The sequence below is a fragment of the Grampus griseus genome (assembly GCF_964374135.1).
Source record: "Grampus griseus genome assembly, chromosome: 5".
Classification (NCBI taxonomy): domain Eukaryota; kingdom Metazoa; phylum Chordata; class Mammalia; order Artiodactyla; family Delphinidae; genus Grampus; species Grampus griseus.
Genome location: NC_138998.1, coordinates 128378536 through 128405431, shown reverse-complemented (window position 1 = coordinate 128405431; position 26896 = coordinate 128378536). Strand labels below are relative to the sequence as shown.

Sequence of the window (26896 nt, the reverse complement as noted above, 5' to 3'; positions counted from 1 at the left end):
CTGGCCTAGACTCTTCAAAAAGTTACTGTCATTAAAAAAATAAAGGAGGGGGCAAGAAGGAGTATTTGTTCTAGATGAAGAGACTAAAAAGACAGAACCAAACGCATCATGTGAGGATAGGATCCTAGTTTGAAAAGGAAAAAAAAGCATATAGATGAAATACGTTTGGGGAACAATTAGGGTAATCTGAATAGGAACTATATATATTGTTTAAGATTTATTAATTTTCTCAGGTGTGACAAAGATATTGGTAAATATATGTGATAAAGATATATAAAAATGTCTATTTCTAGAAGATTCATGTGTAAGCATTTACGGGTGAAATGTCATAATGTGGTAGGTTTCAAATGATTCCGAAAATAAAAGTAGAGCAATAGAGACAGAAAGGCACTGAGACCAAGATAACACAACTGCAGTTAGAAAGAGTCCAAAACTGACTAAGAGGGACAGAGAGAGAGAAAGACCTATAGACCAACCAAGTGGAGCAGGGGGACACACACCTGGCCAGAGAGACAGAGACTAAGACCCACAGAAACAAGGAGACAGCAAAGGTGGCAAAATGTCAATAACTGTTGAATCTACCCAGGGAGTACACGGTTGCTTACTGTACCATTCATTTAACTTTTCTGAAAGCTTGAAATTTTTAGAATGGGGAGGAGGAAAATGAATCTCAAGAAAAAAATGAAAACACATAAACCTGGCTCCCTATGACACTACAAGCATTTTACTGACAAGGACTATGTCTCATTGATCTTTGATTTCCTGGTACCCAGTACATTTAATATGGAGTGACCAGCAGATGCTTATAGAAAACACAACTACTAATATTTCTTGAGCCCTGAACACATGCTGGGCAGTACAAAGAGCTTTCCATCCTTGAAGGTATCAGATCCTCGCACCACACCTGAGGGAGGTACTATTCTTATCTCCATGTTATCAATGAGGGAATTGGGTATTGGAGGTGAAATTATTTCTCCAAGCCACAGAGCTACCAGTGGCCAGGCAGAGTTTCCAGCTGTTTGACTCCAAAGCCTCCAACTGACTTTTGTGTGCTAGTGCAGTAGGTTCTCAAAATTTAATGTGTATAATAAAGATTTACCCAGGAAACTTTTATAAAATGCATGCTCCTGGGCCCCTCCCACAGGTCTGGGATGGGGCTAAGGCAGGTGCATTTTGAGGGGGGCACCCCCGGGGAACTGATGCCAATGGTAAACAGACCACATTTCAAGACAGGCTGCTAAAGGGCCTTACAGAGTGGCAGAGGGCAGGTTCCAGAAACCCATGGGAGGGTTTGGAGACAACAGTGCACATGTGACTAGAGCAGCCAGTAAAATGTGACTAGAAAAGGTTTATTTTTAATAAAATACAATCTTCACAACAAAATTCAAAACACTAAAGACACATGAGGTCATTTTACTCCTACACCATCATAATGGACAAGGGCAATGAAACAAAATGGTGTGTGATCACCTCAACCCTGAGTTCCAGAGCTTTGTGAATATTGTGATTTCTGATCACTTATAAGTTGATATCAATCAATATTTGATATCTTCTAAGAGCAATTACATTTTGGTAATTTAATTTTTTTTCTTTAAAAAGGAAGTTTCATTTCAAGGTTATCTTTGTTTCAGGCCAAAATGGTATCAGAGACACACATTTTCTAACTTCTGAATTAATCTTACAGAAAAGAATAAACATGGACCTTGTAAAGAATCCTACAGAGACAAGAGTCTTTTAATCAAACACATAACAGAAGTTGAATGATTCCTGAACTTTGTTCAAGATCTTATATTTATTGGTAAAAAGAAAAGTTATGTTTTTGGTTTATAGATTATGCATATTCAATCCTTATAGTCAAAGCAATACTGAATTAATGCCTAACCTCTAACATATTATCAAATTTCAAATAAACATTAAAAGTCAATGCCATCGATTTATCAACCAAATAAATACACACCTTTCCTTTTCTTCAAAGGTTTTGTTTTTGATTCTGATAGAACTTCTTGTTGAGAAATACAACTCATTAATTTATTGAATTCGAACTAACATCTCCCTTTGGCTTTCCCAGCACATAAAGACTATAAAAGCACCCTTTACACATGATAACTATACTTTTTTTCATGTGCTGATCCATCCACAGTCTATTAGGCTATTACTTTTAGGACCAACTACAAAAAATTCAAAGTCAATAGGCCAAAGACCAAAGCTTACAAAAATAGGGGACCCTTCACCTGAATATAAATACCAAATGGACATACTGTGAATTTACTAATATTTAATTCAATCAATCATTGGCTATATTAAAATGGATGTTTCATTATGAAACATGTAATTTCCCTTAAATAGGTCTGCTAATTCCACCCACACCATAAAGACTGGGAAACACTGCTTGTCTACTGCTTCCAAAAAGTGACATCCCGATAAAAAAATTTAAAAAACCTGTCCCACTCTACCATATTGTTAATTCTCCATACTACTAAACAGGAATGTGTGATGGAAGCACGGGGTAACTTCTCTCTACAAAAGACAACAAGGTCCATAGTATCACCCAAAAACCAGGGTCTAAGTTCTATGTAAACTTCTTAATGTAATAAGTATCTTAAGCATTAAACTCTTTTACTTCTGGAAAAGGGCCAGCCAGCTTGTAATTCTAATTAGCTAATAAGTAGCATATTTTCTGCTTATTTTCATCTGAGACAAACATCTGCGGCAGGACAGAAATTTATAGCATGCCTCTTATAATTTGCAACTGGAGTTTGCCTGTATAAATCACTAGAACCGAGAGCAGTATGAAGGACAGAGCAGAATTCAAGGAAGCCGAAACACAAAGTAAATCATTCTGATTTAAAAAAAAAAAAATTACTGTGTCTCCCCTGGGGATATTCTAGAAGAGGAAAGAGACCGAGTTCAGCCTGGTGCACATCTGGGTAATGAGACCCCTGTCGGGCTATCTGCTCTACCTGCCCAGATGTGAGCTCCTGGCAGCCACATTTTCTGTTTCTGCTGTTTGTCCCTGCCCTCTAGTCACAGAAGAGGACACCCAAACCCAAAATAGGCCAACAGGCTAACTCCTTGGGAATTTAGAACTAACTAGAACTGTAGTCTCTGCCTGGACTGGTCTCTGGAGGAGAGGGAAACTATTCTTGAGCTGTGCTGTGGCCACTCTTCTCATACACACTTGGTGGCACACACAGCCAGAGAGAAGGTTCTCTGGATTCCTGGCAGTTTTCTACTTTCTTGTTCTGCACTATTTACAAGGCCTGGCTCCATTCTTTGGCTTCTAATTGAGACACACGTAAATTCTTACAACAAATTCAGTAATTCATGTTTCAGATGGTTTCTGTTTCTTGCAACCAAAGAGTCCAAATTAATACAATAGGTAAATAGGGTACTGGTTTCTCATTTCATAAGAACTGCAGGAAAACCAAATATTCCCTTCTCTTGGAAATTAACCAAGAGTTATTCCACTGACCATATGAAAGGAACCTTTCCATAATGAGAGAGGCAATATAAGGGTGAGGTCCAAACCCAGAATTTACAGTTTAGGCAGAGACATCAGGAAAGGAGCAATTAAGGGAGAGAAAACTGAAAATTGATAAATAACAGTATAGCAATAATAATAAGAAGAAAAAGGTAATATTTATTGAGTGCTTATTATGTCCAGGCACTCTTCCAAGTGCTTAGATGTATTAACTCATTTAATCTTCAAAAATGAATACCCACTCTATAAAGTAAGAATTAGTATTATCCCATCGTAAAGAGGAGAAACCTGAGGGACAGAGAAATTGAACGGCCTGCCCAGAGTTACAAAGTACCACAGACAGGCACAGAATCCCACACTTTTAACCACTGTATCTCCCACTGCTCTCTGTTGAAGCAAAGGCAGAGGAAGCAGAAAGTCCAAAGAAAGTCGCAAGACCTCTTCATCCTAGATACCTGAAATTCAGTAAAAACATCAACTGTCCAGCAATCCAACATCTGACTGCAATCAAAAAATACAAATAAGACCTATGAGTCATGAAATAGACTAGTTCTAAAGGATAACAGCTACTCTCCAACATATTTGCATAGTACATGTCTAAAATAAAGTTACTGATGAAACAAACTCAATCGATACAAAGGGGTTTTTTGTTTTGTTTTCATTTTTGTTTGTTTTTAGGAGGAAGAAAACCATATAAATTCTACTGGCAGATAAAAATCATCACTAGCTGAGGGTGAAGACAAAACTAAAAGAAGCAGGTATAGTAGTACTCCAGTAGTGCAAGTTTATTCAATGTTGATTTCAAATAGCACTATACAAGCCAACAGTCTAGAAAGCATCTCTGTATTACAGTACAGAATAAAAACTAAAGCTAAAATGCTGTACTCTGTCTAAAGGCAGGTAAGTGTTTAATCCAAAGTTGGATAATAAGAAAGGACACTAGTGCTTACAGGTATGGACGGATACACACCCTAAGAGTACTGGGTAAATGTTACTGAATTTGTCACTTTTCTTCTTTGGTCTTAACAACTCTAATCATTCAGCAATATCATATAGGTTTTTTAATATCTCTCACGCCTCTATGTGTAAAACATATGGTTTCTTTTTCATCTCCTTATACAGTTTGCTTCATCTTTTTATATAGTTAAACATCTTCATCTTTTTGCCTAAAGTATATCACAATACTATACAAATAACAAATTTTTATTTTTCCACTTTTCTGAAGGCATATAAAGGCAGTGTCTTTTTTCTAAATTGTTGCTGTTTACTTAATATTCATAACTAGGAACATTCATGTTTAAAGATTTGCTACAATCGCAATTTTAAACTTCTACCAATAATTAACAAAGACCCAAAACCGAACATTCAATGAATGTTTTTACTACTTCTAGGCACTTTTTCCCTGATGTCTCTAACCTTATTTTTAGCTTTAGCTGGCCTGCACTATCAGTTATCTTTTTTCATACAATGTTTCCTTCTATCAACCACTAGGGTGCAGAAAAACATGGGTGGAAATTAATCTACTTTGGGGGTTAATTTGTGTTTTGATGCTGGAATAGAAGATAAGATTCAATAAAATAAGCATTCTTCTCACTTAGTATCTCATTAGATCTTAAAATTTTCAATTTATACCAGCACGTGAATTCCTTCCCTTAGATGAAAGATCCAAGTTGGCTGGTTTGTTTTGGTATCAACCAAAACAAGTTACTAGTTATTAAAACTAACAACTGGAACATCAGCTTTTATAGACACCAAACACAGCACAAAGAGATTAAAGTGCTTTATTAATATCTTTAACCCTTACTCAACCACCAAGAATTAGGTAGATGGTAAAATTATCCTTAATCTATAAATCATTTTTTTAAAAGCACACAGAAATAGTCCTCAACTTACATATGGTTATATATCATGCTAAATATGTAGAACACTTACTCAAGTAAAATAGTCTATGAAAACCCTCATTGTTTTTTATTTCCTAAGCTTTCTGAAAATGTCATATAACTTTCTTAGAATGATAATTGGTAAATTTTAAAATTAATGTATAATTGAGCATTATATCTGACTTAGGAATTAAAATAGCTATTTTCTGTCTGGAAAAAAAAAGAAAGAATGAACTGTTGGAATTAGAAGAAGAAGAAACTTGCATACTTACCAGCTTCTCAATTTCTGACTCAAGATTCTGTATACAATCAAGTTTTCTCTTGCGACAGCGCTGTGCAGCAATTCTGTTTTTACTTCTTCTCCGAATATCATGGATGCAATCCAGTTGTTCTGGAGTCAACTTGTGCATTTTCAACAAGGATTGAAAATCATTTCGAGAGAGCGAAATTATGCGTTGTGCATTAAATGGTAGTTTTACCTAGAAGGTGAAATAAACGTTAGTAGTTGCTGTATTTTGTAGTTTCTACTTAAATCTAGGAAGAGAAAGATATGTACCTATGTTTTCCAAGGAACTTCATTTAGACGTTAAAAAGAAAAAAGATCCCTATTTCCAATTTCTATACAATCCTTTATAAAAAGACTGATAATTTAATTGATATTCTGATTCTATTTTAGAGAGGGTTCAGAAGACAAATTGAGAAGCAGAGTTTTTTCAGCAAATCAAACATTAGCAACACAAATATTAATGTAGTTAAGATGAAAAAACAGAATTTAAATTATTTTACTAGGGCATGTTAATAACCCATAGATATCTTTATCTTTAAGGCTCTTTCTAAAGTATTTTTAATGTATTTTTATCCAAACCAAAAAAAGAAATCTATTTTATTCTTTGATTTACATTACTGTGTACCACTGATTTAATACTGGTATATTAACAGTAGTAATTTCTAAAGCATTTCAGAAAATTTATTTTTCTGTCAGGAAAATGGCAGTTTCACATAACTCATTTCACTTGCCAATGTAGAAATGGTTAGAAAAACCTTATGAATATATATATTTTTTTTTTTGCGTTACGCGGGCCTCTCACTGTTGCGGCCTCTCCCGTTGCGGAGCACAGGCTCCGGACGCGCAGGCTCAGCGGCCATGGCTCACAGGCCCAGCCGCTCCGCGGCATGTGGGATCTTCCCGGACCGGGGCACGAACCCGTGTCGCCTGCATCGGCAGGCGGACTCTCAACCACTGCACCACCAGGGAAGCCCAAACCTTATGAATACTTTAAAGTCATTTTCAACATACTTAAATTTGAAAAAAATAAGAAGATAATTTAAAAACATAACAAAACTGTGGGACAGTTTAATTGTATTAATTATCAAAAACACAAATGAAACATTGGTCAGCTTCTGTGGTAACTTAGTTTTTCAAGCTAACAGAAATTAGTTACACAAAACACTCTAAAATTTCTTAAATGTTTTATTTTTAACATTCTTTTCACAGTTCCAAACACTGGATTTATAAATATCATATAAAAATCTATAGATGTAACTCATGCATACATACTACTTCTTAAATTAAACCACCAATCACCTCCTTCCACAGCCAAGGGAAAAAAAAACCTCTTTCACTGTTTCAAACTATGTCATCCAACAGCTATCAAACCAAAGAACATGATAAAGAATTAACATGCCCTTATTATTACTGGAACTATAGTAATGTTTTACAAAAAAGCATCTATCAAATACAAACATTTGTACACAAAGTACACAGATCAAGCTTAGTATGATTAATACCATACCATATACACATAATTCATGCTAAATTATTAAGACATTCTTTAAATTAATAGATGAAATAACTAAGGGAAAATAAGAAAAAAATTCATAGCTCTGAGAAAACAGTGTAAAGAAAACTCTGTGGGGAGAGGGATAAATTGGAAGACTGGGATTGACATATACATACTACTGTATAAAAAAATAGATAATAAGAACCTATTGTATAGCACAGGGAACTCTACTCAATACTCTTTAATGACCTATATGGGAAAAGAATATAAAAAAGAGTGGATAGGGCTTCCCTGGTTGAGAGTCCGCCTGCCGATACAGGGGACACGGGTTCGTGCCCCGGTCCGGGAAGATCCCACATGCCACGGAGCAGCTGGGCCCGTGAGCCATGGCCACTGAGCCTGCGCGTCCGGAGCCTGTGCTCCACAACGGGAGAGGCCACAACAGTGAGAGGCCCACATACCGCAAAAAAGTAAAAAGAGTGGATATATGTATACGTATAACTGATTCACTTTGCTGTACAGAAACTAACACATCATTGTAAATCAACTATACTACAATAAAAATTAATTTAAAAATTGTTAACTAGTTCTGTACTCAAATAAAAAAGAGGGACGATAAAATAAAAAAAGAAAGAAAACTCTGGATCAGAAGCCACATTCTTACAACCAGCCACTGCTAAGTTATTGCCAAGTGACTAGTCCCACGTCTAGACATCCATGTGGCAGTGAATAAGACTGAATATATGCTGTATTTAACCAGAAGTTATCACATAATGTTACAGAATCATTTTTCTTTTTCCTCTCGGGACCTGGCATTTGATTTAAACAGTTAAACACCCAATGTGTGAATCCATAACCTGGTTAACAAAATAAATACACCTACTTGAAATAAATGAACACAGAAGTCCTTCAAACTTCATCACGCACTCCTGGTATTTATCACATGGTTGTATAATTAACTGTGTATGGGCTTCCTCCTCCCTCTCTGAGCCAGCTCACATCCCCAGTGATGCAACAGGAGCTGACACATTAATCCCAATTAACTGTGGTAAAATAAAACAATGACTTAACAACACACTCATTTTCCGCTCACCTCACATTCTTGTTCTCTGGCTGAACAGGGTTCACTGTCTCCTTCGGTATCCGTCTCAGAGTCGTCTCCCAAGCTAATCACACAAGCGTAGGGACAAGGTTCCTGTTGGGGCTCTGAAACATAGTCATCGTTTCCAATTTCCAAATTGCTAGAACAGCCTTCGGTACTCAGAGTACTTATGAAAGGGCAATTGACAGAACTCAACGTTGTGAAAGTCCTCTGACCCGGTTCTGGGCTCTCACTAATCCTGATACCTAACCAGGGACACTCAGACCGTTTCTGGGAGTAGATCTGTTCTGAGCCATCTTTGCCCACGGCAGGTGATAACTGCATTTGGCAAGGAGAGTCCGTGCTGCAAATGTCACTCCAGAAGCCTTTCGCTAGGTGTTCGGCCACTTCTCGTTCCACGCTACTCAGATCACTCGAGGCGAGGCTACTATCTTCCCTGGGGCCAGAGTCAGATTTCAAATCTTGACTCTCACCGAAAGTTTTCTCTTCTCGAACATCTGAACCTGACAAAGGCTTTTCTGTTAACACTGTCGTGTTTTGCATACCAGCAAAATTCAAGTCACCATACTGGTCATACGTGTGTAAAAGAGACAGAGAATAGAGCCCATGGGGATCTGTAGAAGTGGGGGGAAAAGGAGTCGCTTCTGTTTTTCCTGATGGGCACTGAGAAGCAGGATCTTTCTTCTTGGCTTCTTCATGTTCCATTGCTAATTTTCCTTCTTCACATTTTAAAATCACCTGCAAATCTGCACAGTCCTGGATTCCTCCCAGACACTCATTTTCAGATGTCTCATTTGGCTGAGCAGAAGAAGTGTGAATGTCTTTGACACTGGATTCCACAGTGCGGACTCTGTCAGTTCCAAACGCTTTTTGGAATTTTCGGTATTTGGGGCACAAAGATGGCAGAGCCAGAGCGGCATCCTTTGCTAAGCACATGGATTCACATGTTTGACTGGCACTGTCTTGTAGAGGAGGAGATACTTTTGCACTGCCTTGATACCTACGGAGTTTACAGTGAGGAGTCTGAACATTTTTATTTTCCAAAAATTCCTCCACCTCATCAATTTCTAAATCCCTCTGGTCCAAAAGTGAAAATCTAAAATCTGGTTTCTGACAGGGTGATGAGAAGCATTTTTTTCTTGGGCATTCTTGCTGGTCTGCAGTGGAGTCCAAAAACTTGTATTTGAGAAACTGAAAGCAGGATTCCTCAATATCAGGTACACCTAAAAATTCCACACACTTGTACACTTCATCCACATTGTCCTTACTTAGTATCAGTTTAGCAGTGTAGGCAAACTGAATTAAAGGTTCAAATCCTTTAACTGTCACCTGTTAATATACAAAATAAAGATAAATGCATCACATGAAAGCCATCTAATAGATAAGTACAAGAGAAGTAGGAGGGTGGCAAGATGAGTAACCTCTTAACGATATTTACAAAACGGGTATTTTAATTTGGTAAGAAAGAATATTCTTCTAGGAAATGTAAAGCTAAGGGAATTTAGAAAGGCATGCTTCTCACATCTTGTTCATTGGGACCACACCCTTCACTTTATAGACTCCACTCTTAATGACCCATGGAGTATGATTTACTCATATGAGGTAAAGATATAAACATTACCACAATTTTCCACATTAGCTGAAAGAAATCATCTATGGAATAAAGCAACATGGATACGATCTGCAACACACAGTCAAGTGCCAGGTGTCTGTTGCCATCCCAGCCCCATGTGGTCACTATATTCCAAACAACTATAAACTACAACTGCTATAAACTACAAAAGTGAAATTTTTAAGGATGGAAAACAATATATCCAAGGCACTTAAAGTAGTCCTGGTCCATGGTGAATGCACAGTAAATGGTAATTATTATCTTTATTTCATGCCAAAAATTTCTAATAAAACTTTTAAAGATTCAGATTTAAAAAATGATCTAAGTGAAGTTCTAAAACTCATACCCAGTACTGTTTTAGCAAAGATCCATGGACTCTAGGTAATAAAACTTTTCAGCAGAAACTTGCACATTTACACTGAACCTGCCTCTGCAAAGTGAGGGGCAAATGAAACCAACTGTAGTGCAGGGAAAGCCTCATTCTGGGCACAAAATACAAAATTAATATTAAAACACTGAATTCCCATAAGAGTGATCAATATATAATTTTTTGTGATCTTCTTAAAATACTGCTAAACTGGGAGTACTTAATTAGCTTTTACATAGCTAAAATAAAAAATAGCAACACCAAATACTGATGAAGATGTGTAGAAATTGGATCACTCATGTATTGCTGGTGGGAATGTAAAATGGTGCAGCCACTTTGAAAACCAGTTTGGTAGTTTCTTTTAAAACTAAACATGCAACCACCCTATGTCCCAGCAACTGCACTCCTGTTCTTTTATGCCAGAAAAATGAAAACTCATGTTCGTACAAGTGCTCACAGCAACTTTATTTGTAACAGCCAAAAACTGGAATCAGCCTGATTTCCTTCAGTAGGTGTATAGCTAAATAAAAACTGGTACACCCACCCTATGGAATACAATAAAAAGGAACACACTACTGATGCATACAACTTTGATAAATCTCAAAGGAATTATGCTAAGCGGAAAAAGGCCAATCCCAAAAGGTCACATACTATTATGATTCCATTTATATAACATTTTTGAAATGAAAAGACTTTAGAAAAGGACAGATTAGTGGTTGCCAGGGATTAGGAGTGGAGCAAGGGGGTAAGGGAGAGCAGACAGAGGGCAGGAAGGAAATGGGTGTGATTATAAGAGGGCAACACAAGGGATCCTTGGGTGGGTGCTGAAACTGTTCAGACTGTGGTGGTGGATACATGGACCCACCCAGAAAATGAAACTGTATAGAACTTCATACACACACACAATTTAGTACAAGTAAAACCAGGGAAGTCTGAATAAGATGGGTGAACTGTATTACTGTCAGAATCCTGACAGTTGTGATATTGTACTGTAATGTTGCAAAATGTTACTATTAGAAGAAACTGGACAAAGTGCAACAAGGGATCTCTCTGCATTATGTCTTACAGCTACATGTGAATTTATAATTATCTCAATAAATATTTCAATTAAAAAATTTTTAAATAAGTTAAAATAATCAAATGAGGCTTTTAAGACAGTGAGTTACACAATGATCTTTTCAATTTGTCACTATGATGAAATACTTCAAATATCTGAAAATTTGATTTACATTCAAATTAGAATGAATGAATGCATATACACACACATGCATGCATATACCTTTCCTTCTATGCACATGAATCACATTTTTCTCTACTTGGAAAGTCATATTAAGTAATTTGAAACTACAGACCATAATAAGGATATCTCCATTATGATACGTGTTGCTACTTTTTAAAAAACAATGGCTAACCTATAGTTGGCCCTTCCTGTCGTTGTCTTGGTTATCATATTATTTGCTCTGACCTCTGCCACAGAACTGACAACCTTTTGCTTCCCCAAACTGTAGCTACAATTTCACGTATGTACGCACGGCCAGCGATAAGGTAAACTGTAGACTTAGTGTCATCACAGAGCAGCCCCCACACACCTGTCGTACACACAGAAGTTCTACATACTTTGTCCAAATTCCTTTTAACAGCTTCTAATGTGTCCCAATGCCACAAGGTTCAGCATTCTTCTAACTGTAGTTACTAATGAAATCAAGCAAGCTGTTATAAGAGTCAGTGTATACCCAGCACTCCTGCCCCAGAGAGAGGTCTCTTGCAGGCAGGATGGTAACAAGGACTTAAATATCTAGGTGCGTGAGCTCCACAACAGGCTGGTGGGCGAAAGGTGTGTAAGGGCAAGGCTCTATAAGTAGGACACAAAATCACCTTTCTTCTACCAACGCACAGCCACAATCTCAAGAAGAAAGGGAGAGAAAGAACACTTCTGGAGTACCTAACAGCCACATGTAGACAAAATGAGGAGGCTGGAATGCATAATCTTTTAGGTTTCCTCCAAATTCTAAAATCCTTAGCTAACAGCTGCTTGAAAAACTAACAGATCTGACAACTCTGACCCATAGTGAAAACAATAAAACTAAGCATCACAGGGAGGCTGTCACCTGCAACTCACTCCCAACCCATATCCATGAGGGCGGGTCCTAGAGAAATGGATGTTTTAGAGAACCCTAATCCCTGTCAGTTTCCCATCACAGAAAAAGGTCCGAAGGGAGAGAAGAGCACATGGTATGGCCTCTCCCAGCATGGCCTCTCTGAATGTCTGTAATCCACTGGCTGGGTCGTTTCATTAAAAATAACAATGGGGTGGGAGTTCCCTGGCAGTCCAGTGGTTAGGGCTCTGTGCTCTGCCGAGGGCCTGGGTTCTTTCCCTGATAGAGGAACTAACATCCCACAAGCAGCACAGCACAGCCAAACAAACAAACAAACAAATAAAATTACAGGGGGTCAAGTTATTCAACTGCTCAACAAATATTCACGCACATCCAAAGTTAATCATTTTACGTGTAAAACGTCATCATTTCTAAGAAGAAAGTTAAAGCAACGTGCTGTTGCACAAGCCGGGAACTGCTCCTCGGCCTGAGGACGGGGAGACTGGGTCTTCTTTTAACTTTATAAACCAGGAGAGATTTAATTAAGTTAAATTGAAATCAGGACGACCTCTCCTACCTCTTCCGGCAGAGTGATGCGCAGGTCGGCGTCGGCCTGGCCCGCGAGCCTGGAGTGGAAGTAGGCGCTGCAGGCAGCCAGCACGGCGCGGTGGGCGCGGAAGGGCTGGCCCTCCACCAGCACCGTGACGTCACACAGCACGTCCTTCCGGCGCTGCTCGTCCAGGCTGCGCAGCACGTGGCCGCTGTGCACCGACGACTCGTAGGCGAACACCGCGTTCTCACCCAGCGACATTCTGCGTCACAGGTGGCGTCGGGAGGGTCCGAGAGAGCATGCTTCTGACAGTCATTAATCCTGCCAAGACACAGGCCAAGTGTCACTCGCAGAAAACCTTGGTAAAGAGATTTGTTAAAGTGACACTAGCAAATAACGATTAAAATACTCATCACTAAAACCCAACTGAAAACAACAGCCTCTCGAGAGCCTGGAAGCATTTCTTCACTTTACCTCATTTAAAATTGGTTCTTGATAAGGAGTTTTCCTAACTAATTTTAGGAAAAATGTTCTTAGGGTGAGGAAGGGAAGACCTTTCTGAAGCAAGGATTTCAGGGCTCTCTGAAAATGAGACATTTTGTACGGAGAAAATAGCTCCAAAGAGCAAACAGGGTGGCCGAGAAATTTCTGGGTGGCATCCCAATCCTGTTGCTTTAAGACATTAATGGGCGTGCGTACAGATCACCAGAGGTCATACTTTGGGCTTCAGAACAAGGGACATGTAATACAAAAGGTAAAGTCCCTCCAACATGAAGAAGAAAAGGACTTCCCTTGATTGAAAGCCTCAAATCTGTCAGGCCAGATCTTAGTAATGAGTCTTTTTCACATAACAAGTCTTACTTGACATGACAAAATGTAGGCAACAAATAGGACTACTCTACCGTTAAGAACATAGTTTACCATACACAGAAACTCTTGGTTTTCTCAAAATGCTAAAACATAAGAGAAAGTTATCAAAAATGTATATTTTTTAAAATACATACTAACATACAGTAGCCTCCAAACTTTTTTTTGATCCATACATACTACTGGCAAAAAAAAAAGGGCAGCCCCAATATATGTATGTGTCCATATATTTCAGACATGTACCATTCTTATATATTACATATGTTATAAAACACACAGAGGCTGAATGTAAGAGGTTGAAAGAGAAGCTCTAATATTTTCTTCCGGCCCCCAATGGCCAGCAGTGAGCACCCCAAGGTGTGTGTGCACACCCCACCATGGCATGGCAACCACAGTAGAGGCTGAAAAGCTCCTCACAGGGGTCATCCCTGTGTCGTTCACTTTTGCTCTTCTGACACCTTATTCACTGCCTGAAACGTGAAGGTCCACACATGTTCAGTGACTGAATAAACGTTACTGTTTTCAGTTGCTATACTCCAAACAAAAATGAAAGGAGAAGTAAGAACTACTAAAGTTCAGACAGACCAGGCCCAAATCAAGGGTGAATTCCACCTCAAAGACAGGGTGTCTTAGTAACAAACACATGAAGTGCATCCATGAATTCTATTTCACTTATGTGTTTATTTTTAAGGTGCTCATTATAGCTGAAATGTTGAGTTCCTCAGAAATAGTCAACTACAGTAAAATCTCTCACTATGTGGTTGAACTCTACCGAAGGTCAAGAATCACAACCTATCATTTACTGATTCAGCATACCACATGAAATCATAGCAACTCTAAAATCATGTCCTAGGACTACCTCGACTTTTGGGTTGTGCTCATAGGAGAGGGTAGTAAATTCCCTTTAGCAATGGGTCTTAATATTTCATCTATCAACACAAGGAATTAGTGTTAGGAGTAGTGGGGAGGAACCATCATTCAAAGAAATTATGTATCTTGTGTGTGTGGTACCACACAGACCACTGCCCTCCACTTTATCTGAAACTGTATACCCTCCCCAGGCAAGCCAGATTCAACAGCTGACCACATGCCTTGCTATGTCCCTGCACAAGTCCCCAGCCTCCTTATTCTTTCCTATCCTCTGCCTTGCAAACCCTTAAAACTATACAAATCTTACCCTCCTACTCTATTGGTGGTAATGTAAATTGGTGAAGCCACTATGGAAAACAGTGGGGAAATTCCTCAGCAAATTAAGAATAGAAGTACCATATAATCCGACCATTCCACTTCTGGGTATTTATCCAAAGAATACGAAAACGCTAACTGGAAAACATATACACACCCCCATGTTCAATGCAGCATTATTCACAATAACCAACATATGGAAACAACATAAATGTCCATCAATGGATGAATGGATAAAGATGTGGTATATATATACAATGGAATACTACTCGGCCATAAAAAAATGAAATCTTGCCATTTGCAACAATACAAATGGACCTTGAGGGTATAATGTTAAGTGTAAATAGTCAGATGGAGAAAGATAAATACTGTATGATCCCACTCATATATGGAGTCTAAAAGAAAACAAACAAAAACAAAATAAAATTTGTACATACAGAGAACAGACTGCTGGTTACCAGAAGGGAACAGGGTTAGGGATGAGCGAAATAGATGAAAGTGGTCAGCTGTATGGCTGGTGATGGATGGTAACTAGAGATTTAGCAGTAAGCACTTTGTAATGTACACAGATGTGGAATTATAATGGTAAACACCTAAAGGTTATATAATGTTTATATACCAATTTTACCTCAATTAAAAAAAAACTATATTGAAAGACACTGAGGAACACTTAAATAAATGGAGAGATATGTTCACATAAAACAAAGACCAATTCCTATACCTTCACTCTAGAGCTGCTGTTAGGCCACATGTGTTTGTGTGGTCCACTGCCACCAGTTTGCTCACTACTTGCCTCAAATTCAAGACAGAGAATTTACTCTCGGCTCAACCCTCCTGTTGAGCCGTTTTCTGTGACAGGTTCGCTCATAAGTTGGTCAGCTTGCAGATCTGGGCCATATGCCAACACCAAGTCCCATCAGCTGCAGCTGAGAATCGGGCAGTTAACAGCCACCCGGGACGTGGGACTCATCGCTGACACCTCCCACACTCGGCCCCAGTGTCCAATCTCTTACCGAGACCTGGTGCCTCGACCTCTTACAGCTGAGACCCATTTGTCTCCATCTACACCGCCACAACTCCAGTCCAAGCCATCACACTGGCTCTTGCCTAGACAAACGCTGTTTATCCTCTTGCAATGTCTTACAAGCTCACACATGTACAAATATATAAAATGAAAAGTGGCACAAAATTTCACATATTAATATTTTATCCTTACTAGTGCAAAGTAGTCTAATTTCTACTCTGTTCTATTAAAAAAATAATTCCAGTTGTGATCCACTCAAATTTCAAGAACCAATAATGGACCATGACCTCATACATTGAAAACACAAGCCCACTGGCTAACAGAACAGGGTCTAGAATCATACGCTGTCTGGGTTCAAATCCCAGCTCTGCCACTTACTCACTATACGGCCTTGGACAACCTGCTTAACCTTTGCTGGGTTGGGTCTTGTTTTCCTCACCTGTAAAACAAGGATAACAGCAACACTTCACTGGGTTGTTGTGAGGTTTACATGAAGAAAATGAGGGTAAAGGGTTGAACACAGTGGCCCAAAGCAAACAAATTATAAATATTAGCTATTAATTATGATGATAATACAAATAACAAAAGCCTCAGCCCCCTCAAGCCCCTCTTGATCCTCTCCAATTTATTCCCCTATATCAGTGTCTCCCTTGCTGAAAACCCCACGTCTTCCAAATTTCTTATGATCAATTCTAAATCCTTAGCATGCCCTCCAGACCTGCCTGGTTAGGTTTTCTATTAATCCAGCCTTGCCTCAAAAGCCTTTGTCTCTCTCTCTCACTATTCTCCAGCCTGACCTTCCTTCCTTCTCGCCCAAAGGCACCAAGCTCCTTCTGACCTCAGGACCTTTGCACATGCTCTCCCCACTCCCTGGACTTCTACTCTTCAGCTGACTAACTCCTCACCTTTAGATCTCAGAGTAAATGTCAGAACCTTGCCTGACTTGTTCTCTGCCATAACTCAAGCATGTAAGAGAGTACCTTGCCCAATGCAGGTACTTGCTTCTGAACAAATGACTTGGCCTTTTTAGTATAAACCCAGAACCCCAATCACCTACATCTTCCAAACACAGCGCAGTCAGCTATCCCAATACATAAGGGAATAATGCCGCTGAGCCACGTACTCAGAGAAGATTCCTTGGATAGGTTTTCCAGAGTCAGGAGGAGCAAAAGGGAGGCCCAGCTCTGGGAGCAACTGGCCAAAGAAGAGCAAAGGTTGGCAACTATAAACACAGCCAACACAACTACCCGCACTTGGCCTCATTAGCATGGAGCACTACAAAAAGTTGTTCTGAAATTCCATTTTCCTAATTCTGAAAGCCATCTAAGTGGTCAATAATCCAATTTTACCAAATAACAATAACTAAGTAATGACTAAACCAGGTAAGAATGGCACACATCCTTCTAACATCTGTCATCATCTATCATTTTTCAAACCTAAACAGTAAGATATAATACCCCCCCAGAGCCTGCCAGACCTAAAATTCTGTCAATTTCTTAACACCAAATTCAGATTCCTATGTCACACATGAATTTTTCTATATTCTTGGAAATAGAAACTATTGTTACAGTTCAAAATAAAGTTCACTGACCTGAGCAAATTGCTGATTCATTCAGTAATGCTGATAAAGGATGAACAGGCATTTTAAAGCTTCCTGCATCTCAATTTGGAAATAACTTCTACTCTCTGCTCAATATACACAATATAAATTTAAGTTTTAATAGTTACTTCTTAATGTTTTTGCTTTAAAAATCATTTTTTTAAAGAAACAAGATGATGTTGCTTTATCACATTTCAATAACTTTAAAGATAATGTACTTAAAAAAAATTTTTTAAATCCTGAGGTGAATATTGGATCATGGAGCCAGACCTATAATGCTTCATAACAGAAATTCAGAATAAAGATGAAGTTCCACGTATACAGAAGAGCTGGACGTTTATTCATCTCAAGTCTCACAGGACTTCATTGTTTTTTAATTCTCAATGTAGCAGGGCACAGGGAGTAACCTAACACCAAGGATTCATATAAAAAAGACTATCACCTGAACATCCTTCATCTTCACTGAACGATGACAAATGTTCATTTGACAAGTGCCTACCTGTGCCACATAATCAACTAGATGCCGTGAAAACACTAACAAAAGACAGTCCCTACGTTCAAGGAGAACACAACCTGGAGATGTTCAAAATGAAAATGGTACTTTGGGGTGAAAGAGACGACAATGATCACTATAAACAACTTCCACAGGAATGTGGGCATTCCTAAAGGTATTTGCAGTAAGACTTCAAATAAAACCTACTTTTTGGTCAATTCTCATTTAACCATAATATTCAATTAATGAGAACGACTATTTTCAAAATAGTTGTTAGCCAAGGGGGTGCGTGTGTATGGCTGGGCATGAGAGACTGGTGACCCTGGACATCAGAAATGGCACAACAGGCAAATGTCTCGGCCTTTATATAAAGGCAGTGCCCTTCATCTGCAGCCTGGGCGAATTCCTCCCAACTCTCCTCCTTCTTTCTTGTGGCCATTTGGAATTTCTGCCTTTTTCTCCTTATTGCTTCTGCCTGCCACCACCCATTATCCTGTCAATTACTTTTGCCTCACTCAATTTCAGGGCAGGGTCTTTGGAAAACAGGCAAATTCTTCCTACCACGCCACCCTTCTTGGCTCCCTCTTTAGCTTCAAAATCTGCTAAGCCAGTACCTGTTACAATATACCCAAGATACCAAGAGTTTAAGTGTTCTTAAATTAGGTGAGCCTTATCTTCTGTTTTTCAAGAGGATGGCAAAGACCAAACAGTATCGTGTGTTTACACCTTCAGTCCTTTATCTTTTCTTTAAAGGCCTTTAAAAAACTTTTTTTAATTTAAGGTGGAGATGCTCATAGGAAAGAATCTTCTTAAAGATAAGGGCTCTTCTTGTTATTATCCCCAATTTTGAAAGAACCTTAGCATCAAAAATTCTATGGGAGCTGAAATCACAGACAATAACTTAAATCTGCATTCTTCCAATGTTCTAAGACCTGACTTACCAGCCAGAAAGAGCCAGTAGGAATAAATCAGAACCAAGATTTGCTATTTTCTTTAATCATCTGCAGATCCTAAATATCACGCTTGTTTAAACAGTGTATCTGATCATCACATTTTCTAAATCCACTTCTCTCAGCCTTATGAAAAAAAATCTTAAGTATGACTGGATAAGGTACATGGATGCATATACCAAAAAAAGCTAAAGGAAAACAGAAAACGTAAGTTTGAATTAAGGTAAGTAGCACAAGTGCTTATAGCAGCACCAAAAACGATGACATTGTGTTTTAAGGACTTCTACAGTGACATATGGGAAAACAACCTGACAATCTATGTTAAAATTATGTAACAAAAGATGCTATAGCTTTTTTAAAAATGGAGGTGATGGGGTGAGGGAATCACTACAACTTCTGCAGCTCATGGTTATTACAACAAATGTGAAGTTCCATAGAGAGAAAGTTGGATTTTTTTCCATTTACTTTTCCTATTATTGAAAATTACATATTTAATCATGGATCTTGTTATACTTACTTGGTCTAATTCCATATGTGAAATTATGAAGCTAAAATTATACTTAGAAGGGAGAAGTTTGAATGGTTACAGAAGTTTACAGTTGTTTATGGACTCACCTGGTAACAGATCAGAAACAAAAGGTTTTTTTACTTCCCAAATCAACAAATTCAAATTTGTTAACTTCTGGGTAATAAGTTTAAAATAGCTTGGAAGGGAATAAAGGAAGAAAAAAGGAACACAGGAAATCCAAGTACCAGAACTAAAACAAGAGTAACAGATTCTTCTGTTATACCTTCTCACTACAAAAACTTTAAGAAACAATGAAGTCTTTTATTTGTTTAACAGATTTGGCGGCGATGTGATTCTTAGTAAGACTGTTACACCTCAATGGAATATGACTATGTTATGAAAACGTGAACTAGCAACTAGAATTGGCTTATACCGGTACAGCTTATTTACTGAATTATATATTTTCTAACATGCACTTGTCAGTCACTATTTTATTTATCAACTTAGAGGTATGATTTTCCTTGAATGAACTGCACTGTTTAAAGCAGAGCATTTAATGAGTTTTGACACTTGTATATGTGAATAAAACCACCACCACAATCAAGATAAATTTCCATCACTTCTCAAAATTCCACACGCCTCTTTGAGGTCTCTCCCTCCTTGTTCCCCTGGCTCCAGGTAACCAATGATTTGCTTTATGTCACTGTCGATCAGCATGCATTTTCTATGATTTTTATATAAATGGAATCACACATTATGTACTCTGGCTTCGGGTTTCTTTCACTCGGCTTAATGACGATCAGGTTGCGGACATTAGATGTTTGGGTTTTTTATTGCTGAATACTATTCCATTATATGTATGTACCACCATTTGTTTATCCATTTAATGGTAGATGGACTTTTTATTGTAATAAAGATGGAGGACAACTACATTGTTTCCAGTTTGGGATTATTGTAATAAAGCTTCAGTGAACATCTGCATGGACATTACTTCATTTCTCTTGGGTAACTAAATACCTAGAAGTGGAGAAGTGGAGTGATATGGTGGGTTTCTGTTTAACTTCTGAGAAACTGCTAAACACTTTCCAAAGTAATTGTATCATTTTCATTGCTACCAGCAGTGTATGGCAACTCCAGCTGCTCCACATTCTCACCAACCTTGGTATTGTCTGTCTTTTTAATCTTAACTAACCTAATAAATATACAGTGGTATAGAGCTGTGGTTTTAGTTTGCATTTCTTGATGGCTAATGATGTTCGGCATCCCTACATATGCTTATTGGCCATTTGTATATCTTCTTTTGTGAAATGTCTGTTCAGTTCTTCTGCCCATTTTTAACTGGGCTGTCTACTTCTTGAGTTGTAAGAGCCAGTAGAATTTTGATTAGAATTGCAATGAATCTACACAGCAATTTTAGGAGAACCAACATCTAACAAACTGAGTCTTCTGATGCATGAACATGGCATATCTCCCCATTTACTTAGGTCTTCTTTAATTTCTCTCAGCATTATTCTGATGTTTTTTAGTAAAGAGGGCTTGCATATCTTTTGTTAAATTTATTCCTAAGTATTTTACAGTATTTTGTAGATACTATAAACGGATTTGTTTGTTAAACTTCATTTTCTGGTTTTCTGCTGCTACTATGTAAACATAGTTTTTTTTTTAATATTAACCTTAAATTCTCTGCAACCTTACTTAATTCTTATTAGTTCTGACAGTTTCTTTGTAGATTCCTTAGGATTTCTATGTACACAATCATGTCATCTGCAAACAGAGACAGTTTTACTTCTTTCCCATCTTTACACTTACTTCTTTTTTCCCCTTATTGCAACGACTGAATAGTGAGAGTGGTGAGAAAGGGCATCCTTGCCTTCCTGTAAGGACATTTTTCAATGTTTCACCATGAAATATGATGTTAACTGTAGGTTTTCTAAGCTGAGCAACTGATGGGCAGAAAGGGGGGTGTACTAGTTACTATCCCAGTTAACTTAGGACTCCTATAAGAAACTCAAAGGGGAAAAAAAAAGCAGAGTGAAAACTTCCAACAATTCCCCTGAAGAGTAAAATTCCCCAACTCACTCAGCACCCGCATTCCCACACCACTTTCAAAGTATTCACCCCAGACATCTATAAGATCCCACAATCAGGGGCGAGAGATAAGAAGGACAGAGATTAATCATCAGAGAGCACACCTAAGACTGACTCTCTCAGAACCTCACAAACATGGCAGCTGGCTGCTCTAGAGAGCTCCAGAGGTGGACAGCACATAATAGTATTTTACAGCTTGATGGCAACCCTGCCAGTTGGGCAAATTACTTTACATCTCTCTGACAATTCCCTTTTTTTTGGGGGGGGGGAGAAGTAAGGGACAAGAATAGTACTTTTTGTTGGGAGGATCAAATGAAATAATATACATAATGTCCTTAAGACTGTGCCTGACACACACAAGTGCTCTGTAACTGTTAACTATTATTTGAATTTGATGTTAGAAATGTTTCTGGAAACACAAAAGATCCCAAATAGCCAAAGCAATCTTGAGAAAGAAAAACAGAGGTGCAGGAATCAGGCTCCCTGACTTCAGACTATACTACAAAGCTACAGTAATCAATACAGTATGGTACTGGCACAAGAACAGAAATATAGATCAATGGAAGAGGATAGAAACCCAGAAACAAACCCAGGCACCTATGGTCAATTAATCTATGACAAAGGAAACAAAAAATATACAATGGAGAAAAGACAGCCTCTTCAATAAGTGGTGCTGGGAAAATTGGACAGCTATATGTAAAAGAATGAAATTAGAACATTCTCTTACACCACACACAAAAATAAACTCAAAATGGATTAAAGATCTAAGTGTAAGAACAGATACTATAAAACTAGAGGAAAACACAGGCAGAACACTCTTAGATATAAATTGCAGCAATATCTTTTTGGATCCATCTCCTAGAGTAATGGAAATAAAAACAAAAACAAACAAACAGGACCTAATGAAACTTAAAAGCCTTTGCACAGCAAAGGAAACCATAAATAAAACAAAACAAAATGACAACCTACAGAATGGGAGAAAATATTTGCAAATGATGCAACCAACAAGGGATTAATCTCCAAACATACAAATAGTTCATACAGGGCTTCCCTGGTGGCGCAGTGGTTGAGAGTCCGCCTGCCGATGCAGGGAACACAGGTTCGTGCCCCGGTCCGGGAAGATCCCACATGCCGCAGAGCGGCTGGGCCCATGAGCCATGGCCACTGAGCCTGCGCGTCCAGAGCCTGGGCTCCACAGACATAGAAAACAAACTTATGGTTACCAAAGGGGAAAGTTGGGGGGGAGGGATAAATTAGGAGTTTGGGATTAAGAGTGTGTATCTACACACTATTACATATAAAACAGATAACCAACAAGGATCTACTGTACAGCACAGGGAACTATACTCAATATTCTCTAATAACCTATACGGAAAAAGAATCTGAAAAAGGATACATAGATATAGATGTATAACTGAATCACTGTGCTGTACACCTAAAACTAACACAACATTGTAAATCAACTATACTTCAATTTAAACAAAAAAAAAAAAAGTTTTTGAGTGGCACAGGGTGACAGTGAAACCGTAAAGAAAAAAGTGTAACAGCATGTTACTTAGCTTTCCAGTGCCCAATATGGACATAGATATAATAATATTAACACTGTTAACTGGTTTTCAACTTTCAGAACAAATAATGGAAGACTTAATTATGGTTATTAAATGAAATGTAATTATTAACCTTAGTAAAATAAAAGTGGCCAGTTGAGAGATGGAATCAGACAGAACTGAAAGGAAAGGTAGTATTTCTATATAACTTATAACGTACAGAGTCAAATGATACTGCCTTAGATTAATGAGACCAAATTTTAAAAAAGGTGGAGGGGGGACTGTAGAGGTGACAAAGAACAGAAATGGAATGATTATAAATACAGCTGATGGGACGGCAGAAGCAAACAAAATCAACATCTATGGTAACAGAAAGTAAACAGATAACATCTTAGGTTCATAAATAAAATGAGGTATAAAACATCTTAGAGACACAGAGGTCTGTGTCTCTAAAAAATTAAATAGCAGAAATGGGTAAAGATGAATATTATCTTTGAAGCAGAATTAGGTGTGCAACAGATGAAGGTGCTTTATGATAAATTTATTGTTTTTAAATCAAAAATATGTAATACTTCATAAAAACATAACCTTAAAAGATGTTTAAATAGACAGTAAACAAAAAATAGTGAAACTCAGTTAAGTCTAAACTGTTGATAACTTGGCTGTAAGTCTTAATGCAACTTTTCAAAGATTCTTCAAATAGAAAAGGAATTTGATAAAGAGAAAAATCAATCGTTAACCAAAATCTTAGATTATTTTAACAAAACTAGGCGAAAGGAAGGGTAGAAAAATATAGTAAGATTTCTTCTTGTTTGGGAACAATGTTATACATACTGTTTAACATATCATATTGACAAAGATATCAATTCAGATAGAATTTTTAAAAATGTAAGGGTATCTTTTAGGGAAACAAGCTGTTAAAATTTCCAAACTGGAGCGCTCGTTCTCCGACTTAAAGAATCTAATGAAATCTACTGTATTTCCACCAAGAAAACCACTCACATAATAAAATTTTGCAGCTATTTTCGATAGAACTGATGACTTAACCATGAGCTGATTTTTTTAAAATTAATTTTTATTGGAGTATAGTTGCTTTACAATGTTGTGTTACTTTCTGCTGACAGCAAAGTAAATCAGCTATATATATACATATATCCCCTCTTTCTTGGATTTCCTTCCCATTTAGGTCACCGCAGAGCACTGAGTAGAGTTCCCTGTGCTATACAGTAGGTTCTCATTAGTTAGTTATTTTATACGTAGTTTCTATAGTGTATATATGTCAATCTCAATCCCTTCCAATCCCCTTTTCCCCCAGGAGCTGATTCTTTAAGGAAACCAATAAAATTGACAAACTTCTGCAAAGTCTCACCAAGCAAAATATGAGGAAAAAATGAATACATACATTCCCATTGGCATACAAAAATACTGTAATGGCTCTTTTCTTGAAATAAAATTTCTTGACCCTCCCCACATTCTTCTAACTACAGTAAAATTCACTGCTCTTCTTTATAGTAGAACTCCCCAAAAAAGCCGTTTATATTCACACCATCTCCATTTCCCTCTCTCCCAATTTCATTTGAGCCCACTGAAATCAGACCTTTTCCCCTCAACTCCATGGGAATTACTTTGTGAGGATCTGCGGCCTTCACATTGCCAAATGGCAAATTTTGGGTCTTCTTAGACAGCATCTCAGCAACATTCAACAGGGTGATCATTCCCTCCCTGAAATCGTTTCTTCACTTGGCCTCAGATTTACCACCTCACCAGCAGCCCCCTGTCAATTCCGTGGATCCTCCTTCTCCTCCAAACCTCTAAATCCTGGAGAGCCAGGGCTTGGTCCTCAGATCTCGCCTCCTCTTTGTAACACTCCCTACGAGAACTCATCCAGATTCACAGCGTGGACACGATCACTCATGGACTTACTGTACACTCTCATATTTATATTTGGTCTAATCTTGACTATTCTCTTGAACTTCGTACTCATGTATCCAACTGCATACTCAAATTACTACTTGTTTGTCTAACAGGCATTTCACATTTAACATGTCCAGAAACCTTGGTTCCTCCACCTCTAGTTAGGATATGTATCAAAATACTAACAATGGTTACATCTAGGTAATTTTTGTTTGCCTGTTTCTGCATTCAAATTATTAACCATAAACACATATTACTTTATAATCAGAAAAATGTTCAAAGAGACAACAAACCATAAACAAAAACATATGCCTTTGGAAAAAATGCAATTCACATTTCTTTTGGCTGTCTTGAAGGCTCCCAAAGGATGTCAATTACTTTTTTCCCCCTTGATAATGGATACTTCCTCCACTAGTCAGGATATTGGTTTGTCACTATCTAGAAAATTCATGGGCAACTCTAAAACACAGCAGCCTCCACTGATATCTTCAAAGTAAACACAAAAGAACAAATTAAATTTTATAGAAATTTAAAATAAAAAGATGCTGTGATGTGGAAAAAGAGAACCCTGTTACAGGAAAATAAGGAGGAAAAACCCATCAAGTCAGGTCTAGCTCTGTGAACACGGGCAAATGTGTACCCTTGAGACTTAAGGAGGGAGCCCCTGCCCTACTTATGTCACAAAGCCCTTCGAAAAGGATAAAGTGCTAAACACCAAATATACATAATTATGAAATGCAAAAGAATATCAATTTTAGGTATTTTAAAACAACCAGCAGCATGATATTGGAAAGAATGGGAAGTACTGGGATATAATTAAGGTTCTACAGACATTACCAATGGTGTGATCTATAAGATACCTGACCTCACCCTTTAGGTTCCCCATAAGGAAAACAACATCAACACTTACTCTAAGGATTGAATGGCTGGGCGCATTTAATAGCACAGTGCCTGGCATGAGATCATTAACATTTTATTATTATTATTGCCATCTTTATCCAAAAGATGATGAAAAGAATACTGCATTTTCAAAGGTTCTACAAACCCAAGAGTTAAACTACAAAATACAGAGATTCCTGAACCTTTAAGAATGAAGTGTCAGTAAGCCTAATAAAGATCTCAACAAGATAAAAAGAAAATATTAAAATTATACAAGTCTGCTCAAGAAAATTGATAATTTCACAGACCCAAAGAATTAGCAACTGAAAGAGCACACTCACCCAATACAACCCACTTCCACACTTTGGTTACAGATGAGGAAACTGAAGCCCTTAGAGGGTCAGTCACTTAGAGGTTAAAAAGTTCCTCTGCCCCAGGTCCAAATATTACATTTCAATTCATATGACATGGCCTGAATAGCAAGGTTGTTTTGAGGGTGGGGGTAAAAGTGAGGAGGATAAAAAAAACAAGACTAGAGGGAAATGTCTCAAGTATCCTGTGTGTGTGATGAGAACGTTAGACAAATTAAAAGGGGATTTATGGAATAGAAATTTTTCCTTATTACTCAATATTTAGTTTATTAATTTCTGATTAACACTTCTTGGATTACATAATCTCATATATCGTTAAAAAGAATCTGACACCAAACTATGCTGAACTTAAATCAAAGTTTGTAGTTATACCCAACTACATATGGAAAATTAAACGAAGGACACACAGCTGGAGATATTTCACCAAAAGTCACTTTCCATATAGAATAATAAGTGTTCATGTCCCATATTCATAATGAAATAGTCATATGTTATTTTGTTTTCAAACTGTAAAAATTATAACCGTGATTCACATTATTTACTTCTGATTGCCGAGAGGAAGTGAAAGCCCTAAAACTAGATCTAGGTCAGAATGATCCTC

General features: G+C 37.8%; 1 protein-coding gene across 1 annotated transcript in view; it reads right to left on the bottom strand.

The window, feature by feature from the left end:
- BACH1 (BTB domain and CNC homolog 1) overlaps positions 1 to 26896 on the bottom strand; it is a 45848-nt gene that overhangs the window by 9390 nt on the left and 9562 nt on the right. Inside the window, exons 2-4 of the mRNA XM_082655441.1 lie at positions 12897 to 13190; positions 8236 to 9573; positions 5634 to 5840 (exon numbers count right to left, since the gene is read on the bottom strand). Coding sequence (XP_082511567.1) covers positions 5634 to 5840; positions 8236 to 9573; positions 12897 to 13130 — 1779 coding nt within the window. The 5' untranslated portion in view covers positions 13131 to 13190. The remainder of the gene's footprint in view (positions 1 to 5633; positions 5841 to 8235; positions 9574 to 12896; positions 13191 to 26896) is intronic.